The sequence below is a fragment of the Arctopsyche grandis genome, chromosome 12 (assembly GCF_051622035.1).
Source record: "Arctopsyche grandis isolate Sample6627 chromosome 12, ASM5162203v2, whole genome shotgun sequence".
Taxonomy (NCBI): domain Eukaryota; kingdom Metazoa; phylum Arthropoda; class Insecta; order Trichoptera; family Hydropsychidae; genus Arctopsyche; species Arctopsyche grandis.
This window is the reverse complement of record NC_135366.1, coordinates 20,581,993-20,609,636: the sequence shown is the minus strand read 5'-3', so window position 1 is coordinate 20,609,636 and position 27,644 is coordinate 20,581,993. Positions and strand designations below refer to the sequence as shown.

At 35.8% G+C, this 27,644-nt stretch overlaps 3 protein-coding genes across 6 annotated transcripts in view; 2 read left to right on the top strand and 1 right to left on the bottom strand.

Annotated features, from left to right (window-relative positions):
* Positions 1-16,172, bottom strand: part of RanBPM (Ran-binding protein M) — a 42,908-nt gene extending 26,736 nt beyond the window's left edge. For 2 of the 4 annotated variants that reach the window (XM_077442459.1, XM_077442460.1), the window contains exon 1: positions 16,056-16,084. The gene's annotated coding sequence lies outside the window, so the exon portion shown is untranslated. Of the gene's footprint in view, positions 1-16,055 lie in introns of all 4 variants that reach the window. The other 2 variants (XM_077442461.1, XM_077442462.1) reach the window with 2 other exon arrangements.
* A 2,441-nt stretch (positions 16,173-18,613) lies between these two features.
* On the top strand, positions 18,614-21,804 carry LOC143920466 (translin-associated factor X-interacting protein 1-like). Its single transcript, XM_077443351.1, has 11 exons — positions 18,614-18,670; positions 18,737-18,874; positions 18,974-19,108; positions 19,177-19,296; positions 19,371-19,546; positions 19,619-19,794; positions 19,879-20,114; positions 20,190-20,555; positions 20,624-20,779; positions 20,873-21,050; positions 21,140-21,804. Exons 1-11 carry the CDS (start codon positions 18,614-18,616, stop codon positions 21,307-21,309), a joined length of 1,908 nt encoding a protein of 635 aa, XP_077299477.1. The 3' UTR covers positions 21,310-21,804.
* A 1,843-nt stretch (positions 21,805-23,647) lies between these two features.
* Positions 23,648-27,174, top strand: LOC143919891 (zinc finger MYM-type protein 1-like). The gene is made up of 2 exons (XM_077442458.1): positions 23,648-23,731; positions 24,357-27,174. The coding sequence occupies exon 2, from the start codon at positions 24,359-24,361 to the stop codon at positions 26,867-26,869; it is 2,511 nt and encodes an 836-aa protein (XP_077298584.1). The 5' UTR covers positions 23,648-23,731; positions 24,357-24,358; the 3' UTR covers positions 26,870-27,174.
* Positions 27,175-27,644: the final 470 nt, after the last annotated feature.

The window sequence follows — 27,644 nt, the reverse complement described above, 5'->3', positions numbered from 1 at the left end:
GGCACTCGGCAACAACTTCCATAAGGTCGAATTATAGCCAACGCGACACGTGGTCGATTGACACTGACGTCGAGTGGTGCGTGTGTTAGAACTCTACCATGTGACGAAACAGCCGCGTTTTGACGTACGTATGTAGGTGAGCATCGGGGGTCGAATCTGGGGCAAGATCAACGTTGCTTTCCCCGGCCAAAACATCCCGAAGCCGAACATTGAGAAGCGCTGTACGACGACTCGCTCACTTTCGTCGGGCGAATCCGCGATAAAAATAAAAACGAAAGTCACGCCATCATCGCGCAGTCGAACGCCTGAAGAGAGCGAAGAAAAAACGTCAACCGACCGAGCAGACTCCTGCTTTATCGACCCGCGAATCGGTTTGTCGCGCGCGTAATCAAAAGTGAAAACCGGGCGGGTCGGTTTCATAAAAATTTTTACCCACTCGAGTAAAATTCGTGTAAATATGTGGGTTACCCGTCGGAGGTCATCTGTGTTTACAAATATTGCGTAAAAATACACGCACACACACACACAATCGCTTATTCTAGGAGACGACACGCTAATTTTGCGTCATGCAAATACATAAACACATGAACGAGGGCGTCCATTTTAAATGTAGGTAGTTGAGATAAAGTTCAACCTTCCAATTGTATAAGTGATGGAGTACATATCAAACAAACCGAAGGAAGCAATGCGAACGGTTCCGATGAATGAGAATAAAAATATCAGTGTTTCGTTATACCGTTGGAACGTTTGAATCCTGAACCCATTCGATTAAAAGTGTGCACGTATTTTACAATTTATAGTTAAGGTGAGCCAATTGCATAATAAGTGTCAATACGTACGCAGATTTTCATAAAAGGATCTATCTGCATTTAGACAGATGAATGTCTTCGTCTATTATTGCCATTTTCTAAATGTTGGATTTTATATTGCGCAAAATATGTGAACATCTGCAATACATGTTATTTTAATAAGGATGAAAGATTTTACATAAAAAAATAAATGAGATCTTCAAATTGTTATCAAATAAGCAACGGTAGTGTTTTGTAAAAATAATTGGGTGAATTGCGAACATCGAACGTTTTCCTTTATTTTTCCTTTCTCTTCGCTTCTACATTTTATGTTTTTTCTATGCAAATATATATACTTTATTTTCCTTTCATCCTTTTATTTTCATGTCTATATTTCGTCAAAATAAATTTATTATTATTTCGCAGTAGTACAAATATTAACCCTTTGGCTGCTACGAGGTTTTTCAATGTCCAAGCGAAAAATGCTAACATTTGTAATTATTTTGAAAAAAAAAAATATAATATTTTTTTTTACATACTTACTTCGCCGAACACTCGTAATTTTTATAATACTTTATATACATTTTTAAGAAGCAGTCGTGGACTCGTGCTCTCTCTTTCTGTCTTGCTTTTACATGCGTGCGTGCGAAAGAGATACCTACATATATACACTAAATAAGTTTTGACGATTGTTTTCCGAGGCTTTATTCTTTTCAATAATCTATTTTTAGATATCGATGTATCCTTACAACATGCGATATATTCGAAACAGGTAGCGGTCTCTCTCTCTTTCTTTCTTGGTTTTAATTGTGTACGTGTGAGCGAGACACACAAGGATGCGAAGTTTCTAATAATCAAATAATTTTTCAACATGTATCATAAACATTTTGTATGCATTTCAGTTGCATTTGATTGATTGCATGAATTCGTGACGTCTCGTGACCTATATAATTGAAAGCGGATTTCTATTGTTTTTTGCCATTTATTTTAACTCTGCAAAATGATATCGGACAGTGAAAGTGATGAAAGCGAAATAATAGCTCCTCGCCGAGGAACTCGACAAATCAGCAGCTCTACTGATTCTGAAAATGAATTTATCGATAATAATCAATTCCCAAGTAATAACTCCTTATATGACATTGACAACGAACCCGAAATTTACTTTGATGATGAACCCGAAATTGAAGAGCTTTTATTTAAAAAATTGATAAATATTTATAAAGCTTGATTGAAAAATAAATATAAATACGTATATAAAAAAAATGTTTCGTTCCACTGATGTGCTGGTGGCTCAAAGAAAGTATTGAAATACGACAATTAATGACGTCAACAACGATCGTCGTAGCAATCTTCGCCGATTTCAAAACAACGATTTATCGTTGTTGTAGCAGTCAAAGGGTTAAGACACACCGATTGGTACGCGACACATGTTGTTTTTCATATGCAAAAAGAAAAACGTTGGCAGGCCTAGTCTGAAACCTCGCGATCCTTCCCAAAAATCATCCCCTGGAGTGTTTTCGATGATATTTAATCTTTGTATTGACAATACTGATCAATAACAGTGATTTATAAACATTCATAACCATTGGTAATACCATTCGAATGGTATTTGAAAATGTAGGATAAACTTAAACGAATTAACACTGACGTGAAGACACGCCTATCACAGCTGCAGTGCAACCTGGACGAGCCGTGCCGCACTTTTGAGTGCGTTAAATTTTAGCTACAATAAATTATTAGTATAAACGTTGTTATTTTGTATTGTATGTATTAGCAGTTTTGCTATTTGAATAAATAAATAAAAACTTTCATAACCATTAACAAGATTCGAATGGTATTTGAAGAAATGTAGGAAAAACTTGCCGAAATAATAAGATCGCACGTATTTCGTACGATTCATTACAGCTGGAAACCACGAGCGCATCTCGTACCGCACTTCTGAGTGCATCCTTACCAATAATTAAATGCCATGTTCCTTACAGACCATTTTCGGACAGGAATTTGACAGATTCCTAAAAATGATGAGACCCATTAACTATGTAAATGGAATGATAAAATAACTCCAGCGAACAATATACACATTGCTTACTATCAATCTGCACAAATTGTACACAATAACAATTCTACCCAAACCAAACGAAAAGCATCACCATATTCGCCCGCAAAACATTGCGCAAAGGCATTTGAATTATAAAATATCAATTTCGAAACTTCGTCGAGAATATTACAGTAAATTTTTTGGGAACTAACGATTTTCAGTACGAGACGTATACAATTTTTTTCCAAGAGTTACATAAAATGTCACGCCGTAGTAACATTTTGCCGCAGAGACCGCAGCAAAATTTCACTTAAATTTTTGACGAAGTTACATACATACATTGTACGTAAAAAATATAACTACCAAAATATTTTGGACATTCCGCACGTTTGTTTTACCGCAGCTTAAACACAAATACATACATACAGAACAAGTATAATAAGAAAGAAATAATACCAAAGGCGGTCTCCGTCCTGAATACAATCTCACCGTAAATCGATTGTGACATTTATACGAATGAACCTGTGTGTGTACTTAGCGCGACCACGATGATGATGATAACGATTTTACAATCTTAGCACATTCGTAAATATCTTTTCGAACGCTGGCAGCAAATGCTCTGCTAGAAGCGGTGTGTCAAAATTAGATTCTTTGTCGCGAACAACAAAGAACGTGCAAATACTTCAAATAATTCAATATACATACATACAAAATAAACAAAAACGTCACAGCAAGAACGAACACACCTATGCAGAATTTTATTTATTTTTTAATCCGAAATATACATTCATATCTCTTGATTAGAAGGTGATTCATTACAAGCATATGTAGTAGTACTGGTTACTGATTAAATCGACCTCTTTGCGGTTTACTCGATAACTTATCGAACTAGGGAACATTGCGCACTCAAATGCGATATCAATCTTCGAGGTTCAAATAGAAAAAAGGTTAAATGTAGGCCACGGTTACTTCGAATTACACGGTATGTTTAAATACCCGTCCAAAAATAATATGAGAAGCAATTAATTAAATTCGCTCAACAATGTTTCCGCGATTCACTCAAACAAGTATACAGTGACGTTCGTTGAAATCGCATCACCAAATCATCGAAATAAGAACAGCTAACTTAACGAAATCTAAAATTAACGGCGATGCGATTTCAATGATCGACACCTGTAATGTTAACCTTTTTTTTGCTCTCCAGAGAGCAAAAAAAACAGGTTAACAATAGAAATTGACAAAAGGATCCCATTTTTTTATGTGCTGGCGCATTTCCGCGCCGATCTCTGATGATGATTTATTGAAATTTTTCGTACGCAAGTTAATTAGTCGGGGGAGTGGCGGTGACACAAACTGTGACGATTGGGGGGGTGCATTTCTCCCGTCTATTATTATATAGGTCAGGTGCTCTTTGGGAAAACTGGGTCATCGTCGACGGGGGGAGCCAAGGATAAAAGGGAAAATTGAATCGACCGGCGATGCCTGGATTTGAAATTAAGAGCGATAAAACCGACAGAGTATGTAGTTGGAAACATGAATGCCGAGTGTAGTTAATGAAGACCCAAAGTCCTAAGTGATTCAAGTGAAATTATGAATACATAAAGTGGAAGGAATGTTGTAATTAATATACAAACGTCGCACGCTAAATAGTTTTGGGTCCAACTATTTGAGTCATACTCTCCCTCTAACTGTCGCAAAAGGCATGCAAGCTTACTGGTCAAATGGGATGAAATAATTGTATTAGGAAGACAATGTCTGCAAAGCCTTATATGGTGAAAGCGCTTTAGATATAATATTCCGTTACGTTTAAAAAAGGAAGCCTTGGATCTACATACATTTTTAGAAGTGATATTGTGGATAGGTAAAAGAAAACAACGCAATCGAAGAAGTGAGTACAAATGTAATAACTGAAAGGAACAGATTCAAATCGTGTTCAATTAGGAACGATTCGAAAATAAATTTAAAATATTTTATTAATAATTCTAGTGAAATAAATTAATAATAGTTTTACGTTTGTTTGAATCCACAGGGAGCGTAGACCTATCTCTTAATTGTTCGTTTTGGGCGAGCGGCAAGAGAACTCTTGGGGCAGTAAATTATAATTAGAAAACCAAGTTGAGCACATAAAGAACTAAACAGAATCAAACTAAATTTTTTACATACAAAGAGAATATGGAACGAGCTCAGCGATAAACTGGTAAATCGACGCGTCAACTGATTGAATGCATGTGCAAGTGTTTCATAATCGAAAAATTGCGGTAAGCGGTTTATTTTCCTAACTATTGTTACAAAAACAGACTAGAGATAGGACAGAATGGAGATAAATAATTAAAAAAAAACACAGACTCGACGAGCCAACCAAATTAGGAGATTGTTTGTAGTCCAAATGAGGCACGGAAGTTTCCGGTCTAGCGGTGATGAACGATCCAAAATTGTACTAGGTCATGGCATTTCCAAACGTCACCATTCGCCAACTACGTACATTGTAGTTCTTTGACGGTTTGAGAGATAAAGAGAGTGCAAAAGGAAGTGCTTGTTGTGCGGCTTTGAGCTGATAACAAAGAACTTTTTGTTTGATAAGAGCAGGTAAGCCGGACTGAATCACCAGGTCGGATATACCTATACATCGATCTCATAAAGGAAATACTAGCAGCTGTTCTAAAACGTACACGGATACACCGAAGCACAATTTGACATGCAACGTCACGGGTGTTTCCAATAATACAAGGGCAAAAGTCAAATAAACCCGTCCCGAAAGTAGGCATACGGCCAGAGAGTATTTCAAGACGAACCAACTCTCGAGACGATCTTTCATATTCCAAATTCAAGCTTATTACAGTGCACGTGTCTTGCTCCCTAGGTTGACAGATAAAAGAAACACGAGGAAGAAAAAACGTAAAGGAGGTTTGTAAAAAAGGAGGAAAAGGAAAATATGGGGGAGGGAGTAACTACTCGTAAAGTAAACGATATCCGTAAAAGCTGTGGAAGATGTGTATGTGCAACGAGAAGAGGTTTACAGTGTTCCGTTGGAATATACTGTTACGCAGCAGGGAGCGCTCGAATGTCGCGACCTAGTTACGCTCAGCACCACAGGCCTACTGCTGTTGGCTAAAATACACAAGATGATCCGAAAGTCGATGTGTGATAATAATACATATATACATACATACAACGTGTAGTAAAAAAAGTAGTTTCGGTCTGACAATGAGTGGACAGCGACAGTGTTTTGAAAAAGTTCCGCATTTTGCGGACCACTTCTTCGAGACGAAACCTGTTCTTCCACCGATAAACCTTACCAGAATTAATGTAAAACATGTCTCCGTTTCGATGCCGGGCACCAATGAAGAGATTATTCATGGACTATGAATACGATCTGTGACACGACAAAAAAAGGAGTTCATCTCGATAAGATAACAGTAGGTGTGCGTTCCGACTATTTCTATCCCTATCAATGTCTCTAGAAATATAACAAACTACCAGTGGCGTGCTGTGGAAATCTCTCTGTTTTCCAGCGAGCAGGGTACTATTCTGCTCGCGCACACGTAAATAAGGTTGTGCGACCAAAAAACAGGGAAACTTCCACGGCGCGCCACTGAACAGTACCTAATTTGAAGTTCGACATCAAATCTAAAAGTTAAATCAACAAGGAACGACAACACATCGAATAAAACTGCAAAGGTAATTCTAAGGACGCACACTGAATTGAACGACAGGGTACGCCTAATTCGTACGATCTTATTATTTCGACATGTTTCTCCTACATTTCTTCAAATATGGGAATTACCATTATTGATCACTATCAAACGTATGTCAATACAAGGATAAAATATCACCGAAACACCCCCAGGAGTTGAGTTTTGGCCTGGGTCGCCATAGCATAGATCAGGCGTGTTGCGTTTTTTTTCACTTGCGGTAAAAGAAAACACGTGCCGCGTACAAGACGTGTCTAGACCCTAAACAGCAAACTGGGTAATAATATAAGCCGCTCTATAAATTGCATGCTACGAAAATTATTTTAGCAAGCAACGCTATGAAATATTTAAGGACCAACTGATTGCCCGGCTTAAAACCCAACTTTCAATAGAAATATTGTCTGTCATTAGATTAGATGACTTTTGGCCGGGGTCGCTATAGCATATATCAGCTGTGCTCATTGCCCAGTTTAAAACTTCGCTTTTAATATTTTTCCAGATAAACCGATTGGTTGAGGGCATTTGTAGGGGACATTGGTTAAAATTAATGATTATTTTTTTTTATTTAACGCTCTCGATACGACGAAAGTTTTCCATTAGGTCCATCGTTGAAAATTCAAAATTCGCGTTTTTGCTCCCACCTAGAGGTCCGAACGCACTAGGCCAGAGCATCACAACGTGATGTCCGCGGAACTCCTAGCAGAGTAAGCACCATTTTGATCTAATGCGTGAGGGAGAAAACCGACCAAGTCAAATTTTTGTCACCTATGTGTAGGGACTAGCTAGCGACTGTTAATAAAGTGCATATGTATGTACGTAGCTAACAAATTCTACGAGTCGTAACAACGTGTTCCGCGAATACCAAGAGGTTGCGTGGCTCTGCACTAGGCGACAGTACGCTGCAGTGACGCAGCGCAGCACAACAGAGTTGGTACAAAAGGCAACTCTGACGCGCAATGTCGCGCCACTAACAGTGCGTTCTATCTCATACAATTTCATACATACAATATTTGGCCGTGCTGCGTCGCTGCACATACTATATATACCAAAATTTTGCACCGTCTTACTTTATTATAAAAAAAATTTGCAACAGACCGTTTAAAATGTTCCAACTGGTCCGCACGCCGCAAACACAGAAACACTGCCTCGTAGCTCAATTGCGCCATTTACGTTTATGACAGGTCAATAAGATTTGTGTCAGCGTGCTGCGTCGTGTCGTAAACATTGTCAGCGGCGATTTAATAGAAAAATGTAAATTCGGCAACGCACATTCATACATATGTACTGACAAAACAAAAGAAAAAAGATTCAACACAAACGGCGAAATCGATTCAAATTGAACAACGATGGAGCAGTTTATACAATCTGGCTCGCAGATTCTCTATCGGCGAACGTGTGTCACAATCGGACAAATCGGTCGAATGTGGAACACCGAAACGCAACTGGATGCGTGGATAGTGGTTTATTACACATATGCGTCCAGATAATGTTGGATCTGTGTATGTACCAATTAGTATATGTATGCATGTACTGCTGTGGCACGCGTGCACCAATTAGCGTGAATGGTACGATGCGTATCGTAAGCCACACGCGATCTATTACTCTGACATTTGAATATCACCGGACAAGTGCAGGTTACACAGTACAGGTTGTGACATTTAGAACGAATTATCCTAATTCTAGTAAGGCTGTATCAAGTATTGTATGTTTTCAACCGGGGAGTAGTGTGAAAACACACTGAGTGGTACGGAACGTCATGTACTTGGCTCCCCGCTGTGACGGTGGTGTTCCCCAAACCCAATTCGGATATAGTTATTATTATATATTTTATTATTGAATATGTTGTTTTTTTGACCAATCATATTTATTTATTTAAAGTTTAGACCATTTGAAAGTTTCGATCATAATTGAAACAATCGTCTGATCGCATTTATTACGATTTGGTTTGCCAGTGAATTTTTAAATTTGAAATTGCCACATTTAATTCTGACAGTAAAATAATTCCATACAACCTAATCCGCAATACGCCATTTGCATCGATTTTTAATGCAATATTATGGAATTATATGCCTATATAATTCGTGATAAAATAGTTACGGTAATTGGCGAATTTTCGTCGATTTACCGGTATTGCAATCCCTAGTACAGAGAGTATGACTTGGGTTTGGCTGTGACCGATCCTGACGACCGAGCTATAATCGAAAAATTAAATAAAGATATACAGTATACTCTCGATTATCCGGGCTAATTCTGGGGAGGACGGGCACGGATAATTGAAAAATACGGATAATCCGAATCGTCAAATTTTGACTTGGTTTCGAATATAATATCATATTTACAACACAAATTTTTGTTTCAAAATTTTAATACTCATTATTTATTAAGAAAAACTCTCATAGTTAAGCAGATAAGTGGCCGTTAGTAGTTATGTAGTACTAGTGTTGTACCGTTTTATGACTAATGTAACCACTGGTATCTTCTTCACTTGTAGTGTCACTCTCATTTTCTTCCTCTTGAAAAACAAAAGAAACGATATCTGCATCATCCATGCGTTTAAAGCCTGGATCACTTAAATCATGATTGAGCCACTCCTCGATGTTTTCCTTACCCACGTTTTCAAAACATTTTAAATTTTCTAATAATCCACATATTTCAGATATACATATCATGTGCTTCATTCTCTTCAGAATCCACTAAATCTATTTCAATGTCAGGAGGAATCCATGATCAAACAAGTGTTATTGGTTTTACTTTTGACCAAGATTGTGTTATTCCGTTTATAGCATCCAATATCGTCATTTTTCTTCAGAAATTTATCAGGTTGCCATCTTCCTCAACAAGAGATTTCAGAAGACTTTGACGATAAAGACGTTTCATTGATGAAATAACACCTTGGTCCATGGACGGAATCAAAGATATCATATTAGGGAGCAAAAATTTTGTAACCATAAGTCCATCATTTTTTTTTGCCCCTTTCTGACTATAATAATCGACGGAAGATTTTTCATTTCAGTTCCCTTATAAGATCGAGGTTTCTTTGCTTTCCCAATCACCAAAAATTTCATTTTATGAGTTCCTGGTGCGTTTCCTTTGGACGTTTTATGTTATTTATTTATTTAGGAGCGGACTTTTCTCTCATTAAAGCCAGTGTTTTTGTCGGCAAGCACTTCCAGTACAGGCCTGTTTCATCTGCATTGTAGATTTGATCGGGTTGCAAATTTTCTCGAAATTCGATGCAGAATTCATCAGCAATTGAAAATAATTAAACAAACATACGTATGTTACGAAAAAATCTGCTCTGTACTTCTGTTATGTACTTCTTCGGACATACAATTTTTTATGTACAATCTTAACGTGAGCGTAACTTCCATATTCCATACAGCCTTGCTCGCGTGTGTGAGAGCAAGATAAAATTCTACAATCACGTGCTATTGAAAATTCACCGACTACAAGAGCAATTCAACCATCTAGATGAGTTTTCCTAATGACGCCGTCCACACACACGATATTTCCATATAATGACAAACAAATATACATACAAGATTATCTTGTCAAGAAATATAGACAAGGGAGAAAAAGGTGAAAGAAAAAACATAACATTTCGCAATCGACGGATTAAACCATCCCATTTGTACGATTCAACATTGATGTTGAAAGCAAAATTCCAGCTTAATCTGACGGGTAATGCGTTTAAAAGCAGCGAAATATTATTTTAAATGAATTTCACAAGATTTTAAGAACAATTCTAATATGTAAATCTACAAAAGCACCAAAAATCCGTCAGAATGTTGAGACCGAGAAATAATACTAAAACGTTTTTTAAAACAAATCTGCATATTTTATATCTATTATAGGGTTCTTTCCTACTTTGGCCACATGGCCCGGAAGAATGTGTTCTGGTAGTCACAGGAACGCTGAAGGCGAGCTAGAAAACGGTCTCCCAAGAGTTGGTCACATCAAATCAAAGAAGCTGCCTTCAACTTGGAACAGAACCTTGAACAAACTAGGAAGAAGACACATTTTATTAGGTCACCGCTGTACGTCCTATCAGATTCACAATAAAACATTGTAATTTACTTTTGAAACTCTCTAATAAGATAAAAAGATCCCGTCAATTAACCGAGTAATTAATTTCAAATAATAAATTAGGCGAGTGCGAAATTTGTGTAATGCGTTAGAAACGACAATCCATCAAGTAGCAATTAGATTAGATGAGGATGCGACTGAAGGACAAAGAAAAACCGACAGGCGAAATTAAACGACCAATGGGGAAGCTGTATTTGGGTCTCGCTAGTGCGACTTTACCATTGACTTTGTCAACTTGAATATCTTAACTTGGGACTCTTGTCAACCATGATTAGATAAGCAAACACTTTTTCCTCAGATACACACTATCGGTAGCACTGCCTGCGTGTGTAGTTATTTTTTCAATAAACAACACGAAAACGACAGACACGAAATTCGTTTTGAGTCAATTTTACTACCAATAAAAACAGTGTGATTATGCGCAATTTCATTCCACTGTTACTTATGGGAATATATTTGTACCTAGTCTTGGTATAAGTTCCGTTACAAATATTGCACTTCCATTGGATATTCGTCGATTGCTTTGTTCAGATACATCGTTAATGACTCTTAAATATGGTAGTTGATATAGTGAGTGCGGAGATTAAAATGGCAATGGGCGAGTAACGCAGCTAGAAGAACGGACAAATGTAATGTAAAAGGGTGCAAGGAAGGCCACAAGGGAGATGGGTGGATGAAATAAGGGCGAAAACACATAGCACGAAACGTGGCACGTGGAACGTCGACAAGTTCTCCTACATTTCTTCAAATATGGGATACACCGTTATCGATCACTGTCAAGCAAGTATAAATACAAGGATACAATTTTACCAAAAACACTCCAGGGGGTCATTTTGGGACGACGCGGGCTGGCCGTTCCATGAATCTGTGCAAGGCACGTAGCATTTTTTGCACGTTTAACTATCTAAAAAAAAAAAAACAAGTGCCATGTTCATCGCCGTGTGTTTTCGCCCTGAGAGTTGGTCAAAACAGAGACAATTCGAAGCGTGTTGAAGTCTTACATCCAGCAGTGGATAATTATTATGAAATAGTTAAAGCGTTTGGAGTATGCCATTTTCTGCAGATTTATAATCCAATGGATTATGGTCGGGACTCACTGAAAGGCCATTCTGCCGTACTGATAATCCCGGAATGTTAGCAGTCAGCCACGCCTGCTTGTTGTTGTTTTTTTTGCTTTTTGAACTGATTTCGAATCCTGTTGAGATGATCAATACTCATTATTGAATAGGTTTGAGTTTCACAACGCATCCAGGACATCTGCTATGTAATTTATGTAGTTTTACGATCCCTTCGAGTGAAGGGGATGAGTGATGTCCACTACCACTACTAGAGTTTTCTGGACCATTCTGGCATCATTTTTGTTTTTCTTCAACTGTAATTTTTTTTTCTGCACCCCCAGCACCGTGACAACGAATAAGCAAGCTCCTTTGATTTGATGAGTTTCGTTATCTTCACAGACGTCGTAAGCAAATGACGTGTAAATTTTATAAGCACCGAGACTAAGGTAAGTTTTAGGTATTCCAGATATTGATCTTGGAGATATTTCCATTTCTCGTGACATGATTTTCTGTCTTCGGGGGTATTTCTTCGAATTCGCTCTTAAACTGCAAAAACTATATATGTACATTCGACGTTCGAACCATTCTCGACGGGCCACCTCTTTGGTTATCGAATACTGAGTAGGATGTGGATCGTTCCACACACAAACGTACTCGAAATTTTGATTTATTTTTTTCATCGTGTTGAAAATGTCTGACCCACCTTTTACAACGAAATCGCCCCACTCTATCTTAACTGCACAAAGGTGAACTGAAAGTGACTCGAAACTAATCCAGGTATGCACCCCTAACATGAGGTGCAGAAAAAATCTGGAGACTTCATTCTTACGAGCAAAGCGATCGAAAACCTTTGTAACATATGGATATGGCATACACCGTCGATCATTTACACTTTACAGAATGGTTAATTACACTGTTCGACACGAAAAATGTTTCAGAGACGAGATATGACTTTTCTTATAGATCAATGCCCAGTGAACACGAATCTGGTAATAAAAAGTGTTGATTGGCTCGAGATTCGGAGATATGTGTGTTTTTTAAATCGCGCGATTTTTCTATATCTTGGTGTTGTTCGGTCGATTTCTCAAAATCTGTTAATTTCCTGTTAAAAATGAATATTGGAATCTACAGTCGGGTATTTTATCTTTCATTTGTAGTACTTTTCAGCTTTAAAATTTCTCTTAGTAGTCATCCAGTTCAAATCAAAAGTCAAAATTACGTATTTTCACTTGGGATTTTTTCCCACTGTTAATACTATATTATATTGAGTATTTTCTATTGAAACATGTTTATTAGGATAGTGTTCTGGCCACGCTATTTTTTTATTTCGTTTAAAAGGGTTAATTGGATGTGTGGTGAACATTAAATCGGTAAAATTTCGAACAAAAAGCTCTTACTAGTGTTTACTCGTATTTAACCGAGAGAATGGCAACGACTAGACTACAACATATTTCTCATGAATCAATATATTTATGTATGTATCTCGAATACGGGTCTACGTGACGAGACAGAATGTTAAATTACAGAAAACACAAATATCGGAAGGCAAAGATCAAAAATCGAAAGATCTTAAGTCAAAAGATCAAAAAAAAATGGTGCATGGTAAACGGTACATACTCACTTAATTTGCGCGAGCAGGATACAACAGGAACAAGAGGAACATGCTTTTCCTCCCGTATTCTGCGCGCGCACATTATTACGGGAGAAAAAGCCTGTTCCTCTTGTTCCTGTTGTACCCTGCTCGCGCAAATTAAGTGAGTATGTACCGTTTACCATGCACCATTTTTTTTTTGATCTTTCGATTTTAGATCTTTGCGTTGTCTGTAATTTAACGTTCTGTCTCGTCACGGAGACCGCTCGAATACAGACACAGCAGCAGCACTGCACTCCAAAAATTCACCCCTCGGGTCGGCTCGTTCGAATATTTGTATGTATACAACTAGAACATGTGAAGTAAATTGATTATTCATCGAAAAATTGGATTCGCACGTCAAAATGCAAATTTCTCTCTAAGCGAGAAATTTAACCTGCAGTAGGTGGCTTCGTGGGGGGGGGGGTCTAGAGGGGTTCACGCACGTGCAAATGTGCGTATCTCGACTGAAGGGTACATACATACGTACCCAAAAGTATGGGGTTGGTTCACGTCAATATAAATAGAGCAACTGGGTCAGGGGTGGTGAATGTGTGGGTGTGCACGTGCAGGCGCATCAGGGGCGCGCGCGCAGGCGCCGCTGCAGCCCCGCAAGAGGAGCCGCCGCCCCCCAGATGACCCCCCCCCCCCCGCCCCTCAGATCCCCGTTGACCTGTTATTTGGGTCAAAGTACAACCCGGACGAAGTTCAATGTCTGCTCTTTCACCACCCCTAAGAGTTACCTATTTTTTCAATCAAAATTAAGAAACCCGTTTCGTGTCAATAAGGGATTTCAGAATGTTTCTGTTCAAATTGAAACATATGCTCAATAAACAGAAAAAAAGGAATAGACCTTTCTTATTGTCACAAAAATATTTCTACATAATGGAACTTCTGCTTACGAATGAGTTTCTTTCAACTACACAAAGGAAGAACGCCAGGAATACATAATTCTACAAAACCGTCAACCTTCCATTTTAAATAGGTAATTTAATTTTCTTTGTTTTGGATATATATATATATATATATATATATATATATATATATATATATATATATATATATATATATATTGATATATATATTGATATATATATTGATATATATATATATATGTATATATATATATATATATATATATATATATATATATATATATATATATATATATATATATATATATATATATATATATATATATGTATATATATATATATATATATATATATATATATATATATATATATATATATATATATATGTATATATATATATATATATATATATATATATATATATATATATATATATATAAAATAAAATATAATATATGAACATATTTCAATATATGAAAATAGGAAGAGCAATAAAAAAAAGTTACAAAATTTGAATGAAAATAAACAAAAATTTCAATTGTTTTGTTATTAAAATGTCTACCTTATTGTATGAATTGAATTTATATAACCAATATTCAACGTATACATGTATTTGCATATATCAATTTTATATTAGCAACCATCTTTATAATTTTATATGCATAATAGAAGAAGTTTAAATAACTGCTAAAATTGAACAAATTGTATCACTGAAAAATTATATAAATTACAATTCACGAATTATGGACAGAATCTAAAACAAAAGAATCAATAGTTTTGTAAAAAATTTAATTTAATTTTGTCTATCGTTTTTCCCTTCCCTCACATGGATGACAAAATGGCTGACTTATTTGAAAAAGATGAAAACGTAAATTATATACTTTTGTCTTCACAACGCTATCGAATATCTGTAATTATAGTCAATAATATTAACACATTTAATTGGCAATTAGAAAGATGATAATGAAATGATTAAACGGAATAAGTACGAGATAGAAATACGATAGATTTATACATACATAACGGGGAAGATTTTTTTTTAGACGCACAGGGATGGACGCCTGTATAAAACAAATATTTCATTAAGTACATAAATAACGATTTTATAATTCGATTGCAAATATTTGATGTGGCATTGAACGATAAGGAACGAGAGACATGTTTTCGTTATTTTAAATACGAATACGATATATGAAAAATAGTTGTTTTATTTTTTGTTTTTGTTTTTTTTTTTATTATTTTCTATCGACTTTGAATGTTTATATGTATTTACGGCCGACATTAGTCGAAATCTACGCATAAGAAAAGAGTGAATTTGGCAACGATAAAAAGCGACGCATTTCGTCATCGGATGATTTTCAAATTGATTCGAATGCAAAATTTTCGCCGTCGTCATCGAAACGTTTCAATGTTTGAATTTTTTTCTGACAGTTGGCAACACGTACGACACTTGGTCGGAGAATTAAACCGAGATTAATTTTTAGAGCTGAAAAAAAGACACACGAGAAACGTCAATGGTCGTACTGGCGAAGTGTTGCGATCCAGTTTGACGAGAGAGCGCGACGACACGAGCCGTGCGATATTGCGCAATGTCGAGCGGACATGGCCGCCATGGGATATTGGCGAGCTGACGGAGCGCCCCCGTGTCCTGCGGAGCCCTAGCGAGCCCCCACCGGACGAGGGCAACTCGCTCCAAAGTCACCCCCGATAGGAAGGGTCAATAGTTCCCCTCGCCCCCGACCCTCCCCACTCCGGTGGGCTCGCACCCGATCAGCTGATCCCTTTGTTTGGTGTGGGTCGGTCGATGACATTAGTGTTGGTGTTGGTGTGGTGTTGTTGGTGCGGTTGGTGTTGGTTGGTGTTGGTTGGTGTCGGTGTTGTGGCGTACCTTTGTAGTGCACGCGCAGGTTGTTCTGCGAGAGGCCAATGTAATTGTACTTGTCCTTGGTGGACCAGGCGCGGGGCAGAGGCGTCTCCTGCTCGTTGACGTTCGGGTAGAGAGAGCGCAGCCGGTCGGCCCCCTGCAGGGCTGCCCCCCACGAGCTGCCCGCTCCCGCGCCCCCCGCGCCCGCCCCTCCCGACCCGCCCGCGCCTGCGCCCCCACCCCCACCCCCACCCCCACCCGACCCCGCTCCAGCCGCGCCCGCCCCCGACCCCGACCCCGACCCCGACATGGCGGCCGACACGACTCGCGACTCGCGACCCGCGACTAGCGATTCTTCCCCCGACCGAGCCCTTCCGCCTGCCGCCTCCCACTCCCACTCCCACTCCCGTTCCCGCACGCGCGCTCGACCTGCCAGAGGGACAGACTCCCACACACTAGTCGCCCTCTCGAGTGTTCGCTGTTCTCCCACTGCCACTGCCACTGCCAGTGCCACCACTCCAACACTCGAACACTCGACCACTCGACCACTGTCGCACTGCCACAAATGCCAACTGCTGAATATACGGATGGCAACCTGCCGATCACCGAATGCGATGTTTCTTTTCAGCCTTTCACCGGTTCCTCCGTTCCTCCGTTCCTCCGTTCGCCACTGTTAGATATTCCATAGGTTTGTATTTAAATAAGAATAAAACTAGGTATGTATGTACGTATGAATACTCACATAGAGGAAACGCTAATCGTTCACCCTGCTAAACTCATCGACCATTTTGATTTAAAATTTGTTAACGATATTGTAACGTTACCGAGTAACTTTCGTCCCTTCGACTTGTATTAATTGAAAGTAAATAGATTTTAATGTTTTACGACGTGGAAATTGGACGTTGAATGGGTGATCAGCATTCGCCGGCTTATGAACTGTCGACTCAAATGATCAGGGCCGCGCCTACCATATGTACAAATGGATGACCGGAAAAATGGACTCTCGAGATATCCAAACTTTCAAAGATGCTCAAGGAGAACTAATGCAAAAGAATTCCACAAAAAAGCGTCAAAGCGTATTTGTATGTTATCCGAGGGTGCTAACCTTTTTTTGTGGAATTTTATTGCGTAAGTTCTTTTTGAGCGCCTTTGATAATTAGGACTTATCGAAACTGCGCACAATTCAGTGCAATTTAAAGCAATTTTTCCGAGAACCATACAAATGTGTGCAACGCACACAGGCGGCTGAAATTTAAAGAAAAAAATGAGAGTTGAAAAAAGTATTGTTGCGTGGACGTGAAAAGGGGACTTCCAGAGTCGGAGTGAAAGATGCAGAACGGTTGTAGAAGGTGTTTATTCGTGTTGGAATAGCTTCCAGACCGAGAGCGCCCCATATTTATACCCGTTGGGCACAATGCACATACATACATACACATGTAAACTATTGGTCGATGAGTGGGGCGATCCCGTTGGCCGTTGCATACGGCTCAATCAATCGTGGAGGCCGTTTTGGCGGGAACGAGAGATCAGGTGATTAGCGCTCGTGAGCCATCGGTCCACGAGCGCCACCCACCTAATCTCTACGTTACAGTATATTCTTTAAAAATACGAAACAAGACATCGCACTTTTTAAAATTAATTTTGGTTGTCTCGTTGATTGCTGTTGCAAGTGAACACCCGCGAACTATAATTTGAGGAAATAACGAGGTCCACATAGAGCTACATAGGCCTTTTAAATTCTATTACCTTTGCGACTGACAGATGTATTTCGTCAAGGATGTTGAGTATTGATTGGTATATTTTCATGAATGAACTTGAAAACGTTCAGTTTCTCTTGTCTTTTAGTCCCGTTCAGAACTAAACGTTTTGGTTTTCTGTGAGTTTTTCTGGTTAATTTCAATTGTGATTAATATTTTCAACACTTTATTTCTCACAAAATATGTATCACAAGGTAAGATTTTTGCACTACTCGCAATCATGATTTTTATTTTTTATTTATTAATATGATTTATACAAATGCTGATAAAATTAAAGAGCGGCCGATTTAAGTTTGCACACAGGCGGCCAAACTCCTAGACGCGGCCCTGGTTTCAATCGATCAATGGGACCTTTCAATTGATCGACTACTTCATGCGTTGAGCATACTTAAATATAAAAGACCGACGAACCGCTCCGTTTTGTAATTCCAACGTGGCTTTCCGAAATATCAACTTTAAATTACTACTGCCGTTAATACGCATCGTCTTTCTTTCACCCTGATCTGGAAATCTTTCTTCACATCCACAAATCTCTATTATTTCAATTCAAGCGCCCGACGATTATCACTCTAAATCTATATCGAGTACCTATGTAAAACTTTATTTATACCCTAGTTGTACAAAAGTTTTTATCTCTCGACGATACACTTATCTCATTTTATTGCACAATTTTCAAACTTATGAAAAATATACCGAAATATGAATACGCTAAAACTGTGTATAAATATATTGCATCCTTCACTGATAAATAAAATAACGCGTTGGAACGATAAGTTGTTATCGTATGCAAATATAGATAATTGCTAAGTTTTCACCCAAACAAGGATGAATAAAATGGATCAAACAAAGACGCACGGAATAAGTGAAATGGGCAATCAAACAGTATTTAACTTATTTTTTTATTCATATATGTATAAATACATAAATTTATAATTTATTTTTCATTAGAAAATTTTGTATCCAAAACACAATGCAAAATTCCTCGTTGAGATCGAAAGAAAAATCAAAACTAATTTATTATTATTGAAAAAGGATGATAGCAAATTATTGTCTGACAAAATAATATTCGTCGATGATGTCTTAAAAGTATATATACATTCATATACTTTAGAATTGTTTTTCTATTATATTGTTTAAAAATTTTAGTGACTTCAGTTCAATTGATAATGAAATAATTTTTATCAGATTTACAGAGATGCTTTTGACGGCTTATTAAACAACGTTACAACATTTAAAAATCTTTTGTTTGATATAAAAATAGCTTATGAGAATTCATTAAATATTCGCGATGAAATAATCAGATTGAATAGCTCCTTACTGGTAAATATATATTTTTTCAATATTTAGCAACTTTAATTCCAAAAGTTATACTATGCATTTAATTCAAGAGAGCAATGAGTTTGGATAAAGAAAGGAAAAATTTATTGGCTGAAGAAAAAGAGCAACTTGAAAGACGGATAGCAGATTTGGAAGTAGAAATTAAATTTATTAAAAATAAAAACCACAAGGTATGTACATACATGTAGGAAATATGGTTTCCTTTTTTAATAAACACGTATATATGTATATATTAAATTCTTAGCTAGAAAATGAATCGTTTTCAAATCATCAAGCATTATCAATTGAAAAAGATGCACGCTACACATTGCTGGTGGAGAATGTAAAACTAAAAAAAGAAATCAAAAAATTTTCGTCTGAAAGATGTTATGAAAAACCAAAAGATTCTGTAGTCCTACAAATAGCATTGGAGCAGTGCAGGTATTTTTGAATGCTCAAATAAATATTATTAGTGCTAACTTTTTAAAATCAATAATTACTTTTATTATACAGAAAAGACCTTACAACAGTAGTACAAAAATATAATGATGCGGTGGAAAAATATTCAGATTCAATTCCAAAAAAAGATTATGAAGTTTTAGAAACTGAGCAATTTGATATGACGAGAAAACACAATGAATTATTAAAACAATTAAGTGAATTGACTGAAAAACATCAAAAAGTTTTGGGTAAGTTTTATTTACCAAATCCATTAAATTGCATATGATTAGCAAGTAATTATATTGATAACTTGACAATTATGTATTTTAAAGATGATCGTAAGAGTTTAAAAGATGAGATTGAAGAATTGAACGAAAAATTAACAGAATTAGAAGAAACTGGTACACCAAGACCAGAATGGGAGATATGTGCAAAATATATAGGAGGTGGTGTTGGCCGATGGAAACAAATTACAAAAGGTTTAACTAGTAAACAAAACTTACAATTGGTTTTGAGTGAATTGGGACCGACAACAGAACGGGATAATGTTGAATATTTTAAAGGATTAGTAAGTTAATTCATAATAATATGATAATGACGATTTTACATATACATATGATTAAAAATTAATTTTTGAAAATAGGGGTTTGATCCGATAATACCAGAATATTTACAATATGAAGGTCCAGTAAAGAATCATAGACTATCAAAAAGAGAGTTATATATTTTGATCAACGATATATGGAAGGCAAAGATAAACGATAAAGGAATATCAATGCAGGATTTTTTAAAGAAATATTTTTTAGAATTACATGAACAGCCTATCACTCGAGCTGAGTGGGCTTATAATTTGTATAATGCCTGCAAAGAATTACTTGATGATGATGAACAGGTTAAATTGTTTTGGGGGGTTTTAAACGGTTCTCACAGTCAAGATATTTATTATTATCTAAAAGCTGACTGGGATACATTGAGAAAAAATACATTAGATGCTATTAAAATGAATGAAGTAAATTTTATTGCAAATATTTTTTGATATACTTTATTATAGTGTTGTAAAGAAATTGATTTTTGAAGACAGGAATAAATATAGCAGAATTTGAAAAGATTATAAAAACAACATATGCTATGAAATCAGATGTGGAGATACAAAATATTATTGAAGCAGCCAAAAAGCAATTAAAATTAAAATTAAATTCACTTGATATTGATGTTATTAAACTCTTTACAGAGGTTTGAATTTTTAAAATTATTTTTAACTAATGAAACAATAAATTGACATATGTACATACATATTATTTATACCACGTTCATAATTAATTAAAGAGTGAAGAAGGATTTCATCGCACTGATTTGGGTAAAGAATTGTATAGGCAGCGTCAAATCTCCCAAGAAAAATATATAAAAGAAATTATTGTACAACTAGGTGGAAGAAAAAATTTAAATAAACTTATATCTGTCGAAAGTCTGAAAAGAGCATTTGTAATTATAGATCCTCATATAGGTAAGCTACAATGTTAATCAATCGGTATTTCATTTTAATATGAAACTAATGTAAAGATATTCATTGTAAAATATATTTAAATATTTCAGATCACATCATAATGGAATTAAATATCAGATGGATATTTTCAGATAAAACTTCAGACTTGAACATGATTTATCCCATAACTTTAAGAACTTTAATTTCAAAGTTATCAACGGGAAATATTCAAAGAGTTGGCTTGAAGCATGGTAAATTTAGTAGAGTCACACGCTACTAGCTTATCATCATAATAAATAAAGTATAGTATTTTCATCTCACGATAGCGTGTTTAAAAAATTCTTCTAAGCAGTTTTTAAATGTACAAGAAAGTATAAGAAACAAATGCGTATGCATTGGAACTATAGTAATGACTAAATGTGTAAATATCTTATGTATTGATTATATTTATAGAAAAAAATTCAACGAAAGGAAATACTTACATATTAATAGTATAAAAAATACGCTTACTTGAGATAGCATAAATATAAGATTAATTAATTATTTCCAGTGTTACTCGCACAGGAAGCTTGCATTTGGGAGTTTTATTGTATTGTAGTTTTATTTTATTTATGAATAAATAGACAAATTTTCCAATAGCTAAGAAGTACTTAATATTGTAATTACCAATAACGAAAAATTGTGGCAAATATATTATAATATTTAATATGAAGTTATAATCACATAGATTGAAATTGTATTTGTTACATTAAGTGCTACTATAAATTAACCATATAAATCTGTTTTTTATTTATTTTTTATTTCTAAAAATGACACAATAAATCAATTATTTTAATTAATTTTACTGAAATAAAGTTGTAAATATATACTTACATACATACTTCAAAAGCATGCAAGTTCAAAACATCAAGTAGCTACAATATGTACTCATTTGAATAAAAAAATTATTAAGTAGCAAAAATAAAAACATTTTGCATTCAAATTAACGGACAAAAGATTGATATTTAACAAAAAAATATAAGAAATGGGCGGAAATTATGCTTACCTGTCTGGTCTTTTGATTACATTCAATACAAATCGATTACATTTTATTTTGTTATATAAATATAATATATACCAGGAACGCCTAACAAGTAAACCCCAATGCGCCTTCCTGGCCATTTACAAATAATGCAGCATTTTTATTACATGTAGCTGAATTGCGAGACACTGAAATCTCGAAATTAACGAGACATCTATGAATTTTAGCTTGTATAAATCATACTCAAATAGTGATGATATAGTAGGTAAGAAGGTTTTTAGCAAATTTAATCGAGGAACCGTTTCAACAATGAAATCAGAAAAATTGGCAAACTCTAATAGGAAACGATCAACCTGGAGCACAAATATCCAAGTCTGACCAGCAGCATTACAGATATAATCAGAATAAATTATTTTAAATCGAGATCAACTCATGGGATCGAACCCGGCGCCTCTCAGTGCTAGGCAAAAGTCCAACCACTGAGCCATGCTGCTGGCTATTCTACCTTTAAATATCCAAGTCTGACCAGCAGCATTACAGATATACTCAGAATAAATTCTTTTAAATCGAGATCAACTCATGGGATCGAACCCGATGCCTCTCAGTGCTAGGTAAAAGTCCAACCACTGAGCCATGCTGCTGGCTATTCTACCTTTAGCTTTAAAATTTTAGAGGTCAACCACTACATATAATGTACACAATATATTGTGTCTCCCCTGTTTGCAACGATCTCCCTGATAATGCTCACAACTAGAGGTAGGATAGTCACAGTGCTATCCATTGTTCGGCAAACACGTTATAAAGTTAAACACTTTATAGTTGTGCATGCACAACTATAAAGCTAGAGAGCAAAAAAAAGGTTGGTCATTGAAATTGACAATGGTTAACACGGTCGCGCTTATCTCGACTCATAACCCTTAAGAGGGCTGTACACCCGAAACCTTAATTTTGTTGCCGTTCCTTTCTTCGATATATATATATATATATATATATATATATATATATATATATATATATATATATATATATATATATATATATATATATATATATATATATATTGAGTGAATGCGACAGTTGCGCTTCGACCAGATAATACGTATTTTAAATCGACAAAATCGAGGTTTCGTATTCTCCTATTTTCTCCTCCAAAACTGGACCAATTAAAAAAAAAATCATCATCGGTATGAGAAAGATGTTTTCTGTGCAACTATGCGCGTATTTTTTTAAAAATCGACCGTTAAATAAGCACGCTGGACTCTTTTCGTGGGTGTAAAAAAGAGGCGATTTTATAGATGTTCGGCGGCTCCTAGCTCCTATAAAAAATAACTAATCAAAAAAATAAAACGATAGATGCATCTCAATGGTGGATATCCATAGCATATTAAAAAATAATTTATCTAGTGCCTTAATTGAGGAAGGGAGAAGTGTAATACGTTTGTATGGACAAGGCGCTGGTGTCCAGCCCTCTTAAATATGAAACATATGAGTATAGGATACTTTAATATAAAACACCACCGCTAAAATGATGAGAAATAAATAATAAAAATAAAAAGTTGAAAACTAAACCTGGTCGTTATAACGCGTGTTTGATGCCACTACCAATTACTACCATTCCTGCTGCGGCCGGTGCTCTTGTGATTGTTGTGACACACGAAATTCGCGGGTTTTTGTCGATAAGGTGCTTTTTTTTAAGTTCGTCTGTGAACCAAAACCGATAGCCTGATACTGAGATGTTTGCTTTCTTTTCACAACGATCCGTGCACATATAATTATCGCCCATTGAACAACCCTTGACATTTCTGATTTTCCACCCTTTCAAACATCTTCACTATTTTGTTATACAATTTATTTATTACGTTCGAAATTCGTTGCAATTGTTTATAAAATTTAATGGTTTATTCGTGAAAATTTAGTTTGCATTTTAAAGAATGGGCAGTTCTCATGTTTATTTCTTTAGATTATTCACTATGTATGTATGTACATCTTAAACGTATACATATTTATTTACCTGTTTCTGATTACTTGAATTGTTTGAATCTGATTATTTGAGATGTATATTAGATATTTTACGCTTATTTTTGTTAATTTTAATAAAATTTAATTAATTTTATTAAGTGTAGGGAAAGTCTAGGTCGTTTATTTGAACCATTTTTGAGTATAAAATTGTCAGGAATAGCTCATTTAATAGTGTAGGGATAAGATAAATTTAATGTTTCTATTTTTGCAAGCTTTTTATTAGTTTCATTGATAATGGAGTCGTTCTCAATAATAAATGTTAATTTTAATATTCTTATGATTTTCAGATATGTTTACACCAAAGCGTATAAAATTGTCTGGGGCCCAATACAGAAAAAGACGAAAAGCTAAGGAGTTCGAAATTAGAATGCAGGCTTTACTTTCTAATGAAGACTCTTCAGAAAGTACCGACAAGCAGTATTCAACTTTGGGCGACGATATGATGGAAGACAATCACAATATAGAAAATTCGGAACAGTTGGATATGTACGATAATGAAATAGATTCCAAGGAAAATTTTGAACTCACTCTCATTGATTGTCAAGATGAAGATCCATCTGACGCACAGATATCTTACACTTTGGATCCGGGTCTTTGGGGCGATTATATAAGCTTCAAAATGAAGGAATACCTCATTCGGACCGGTCCTATTCAGATTAAAGATATCACATTTCCCAGTGATGAGAGTGGAAGGAGATTCACACATTTGCATTATAAGCGTTTGCTGACCAACGGGGAGGAATTGGATCGTAAATGGTTGATTTATTCACAGCACAAAAATGCAGTGTATTGTTTCTGCTGTAAGTTATTTGCTAGAGAGAGTGAATCTAAGCAATGGCCTACGGAAGGATTTTCAAATTGGAGGCATACATCCAGGGCGCTGTTGATGCATGAAAAAGCTAGATCACACATGGTAGCGTTTCGGAAGTGGAAAGAATTGGAAATCTTTCTCAAAAATCAAAATTCCTCAGACGCTGAACACCGAAAAATAATCAAACAGGAAAAGGAGCACTGTCAAAATGTACTCGAAAGATTTATTTCAATTATTAAATTCTTGACTTCTCAGGGTTTGTCTTTACGAGGCACCTCCGACGAATTATATGACAGAGATAACGGAAATTTTTTGAAGTTGATTGAATTGATGGCCAAATTTGATCCACACATCAGTGAACATGTGCGGCGAGTTACCACCAATTCCTACCTTTGGAAAGTTAATTATATGAGCGATTTGATTCAGACGGAATTAATAGCCGTAATGGCCACTCAAACAAAGAAACAAATAATTGAATCGATCAAACAAGCCAAATATTATTCCATAATTATAAGTACTTCTTTAGATAAAGGTTCCGACGAATATTATTCTTTGATAGTGAGATTTGTTGCAAAGGATCAAGAAACTCAGAAATTTTACCCTCGTGAACATTTTCTGTGCTTTCTTGTACAACCTAACAATATAACAGATATTGGTGATGTTCTATTGAATGAATTGGCTAAGATGGAACTTTGTGTGAATGATATTAGATGTCAAGCATATGATCATCGATCACTTTTAAAAGCGGAAAAATCGCTGCTTCAAAGCAGAATCACACAAATGAATAAAAGGGCTTTCATTTTGCCAAGTGCTTGTCATTCTCTTGTTTCAGTTGTCCGTACAGTATTATGTGAATCAATGGAAGTTATCCATTGTTTTGTGACTTTTCGAAAACTTTTTGATTTTTTCACGATTTCTGAATATCACTGGGATGTGTTAAAGAAATATAGTCCTACCTTATCGACAAAATTTTCTAAAACATCAGATTGGGATTATCAATTGAAAATCATGGATTATTTGCAAAATCATCTATCGCAAATTTTCGAAGCTTTATGTGAAATTGGTGAGGATAGGAACAGAGATCCATATGAGATGTACGAAGCCCAATGTTTAGCGGAAGATATCAGTACATTTAAATTCGTATGCGGTATAATAATATGGCATGAAATTTTGACTAAAATTAGTCCTATTTCAAACATGCTACAATCTTCCAATCCAAACCTTCAGGAAATTATAGTGTCGATGAGCGATGCTGCATTGCATTTCAAACAGTACAAACAAGTTGGCTTTAGTGAGGTGTTACGTGAGGCAGAGAAAATAGCTCAAGAAATTGAAATCGAAACAATTTTCCCCGCTGTTGACATTGTTAAGACTCGTCTCAATAAGAGACTGACGACCAACGAAGATGGTCAAGCTGTAGTTGATCCTAAAGAGCATTTTATTATTAATTTCTTTGAATATGTAATTGATAATACGACGAGAATTACCGAAGAACGGTTAATGCAAATTAAAAATCATTACGAAACGTTCAAAGTCTTTTATAATATATTTGAACTTCAGAATCTCGGTGCAGATACTCTAAAAGAGTATTGTGATAATGTGGATAAGACTCTGAGAGAAGGCGATTATTCCGATATTGACGGAAATGATATGTGTACTGAACTGAAAAATTTATTTGGATTTTTAACTCCAGAAATGTCAACATTGGACACAATGAATTTTATATCTAAAAATGATTTAGAAACCGTATTTCCCAATGTTCTTATATTATTGAGAATATTTTTCACATTTCCGTTGATGTTGAGTGAACAAGATGGAAGCCTTTCCAAATTGGACATAATCAAAAATTTTTTACATAGCCCTATAAGTGAAGAAAATTCAGCTGATTTATCATTATTATCAATTGAAAGTCAAATATCGAGTACCACATGCATGAATGATACGATTGATGCTTTTACATCTGTTCAGTGTCCGAATGTGGATTCTTAAATCTTGAGTACATTTTTCATTCTGTAATTTTTATCACAATAAATCATTTCTGTTTAATAATAATATCAACATTGTTTTATTTATTACACTAAAATATTTTAAAATAATTTTACGAATAGGGCAGGATAAATTAAATCATTGGTCACTTGGATTTTAAAGTTAAAAAGCAACTAATAAATCTAATATATAGTTTCGAAAGAGACTTTGTACGTAAGGTTTAAAGGTTTGGGTGGGAGCATCGAAAACAAATCAAAGTTTCTATGACGACGATATCGATATCGTTGAATATAATTTTTTTTCGATTCAAATAAATTTAATAAAAAAAAAAGTTTACTATTACATATTACATATTATTAATGTTTTGCCATGTTTAAGTTGTTTATATTACAAATACCGAGCGAAGCCGGGTAAAACCACTAGTAGCTTATAAAAACGGTAAACGGATTATTCCGCAAAAAGCGATCTCGCGCAAGTCACTAAAATCTTGATCACGGAACATCTGGCATCGAGTTCTCGTCAGTACAATATTTCGAGTGGGTTACTTTCGATTGATGCAGTTTTTGGGTGGGTGCCAGATGTTCCGTGATCAAGATTTCAGTGACTTGTACGAGATCGCTTTTTGTGGAATATTGGTGATCTCGAATCAACTCTACAAAGTGCCTCTGGGTTTGTGGCATTTTAGAGAAAAATTCTGGGTTTCACACAGTGGCATAACTAGGAAAATTAGGCCCGCATGCAAATGTTAACAAAAGGCCCCCGTAGGTGAGGCAAAGCG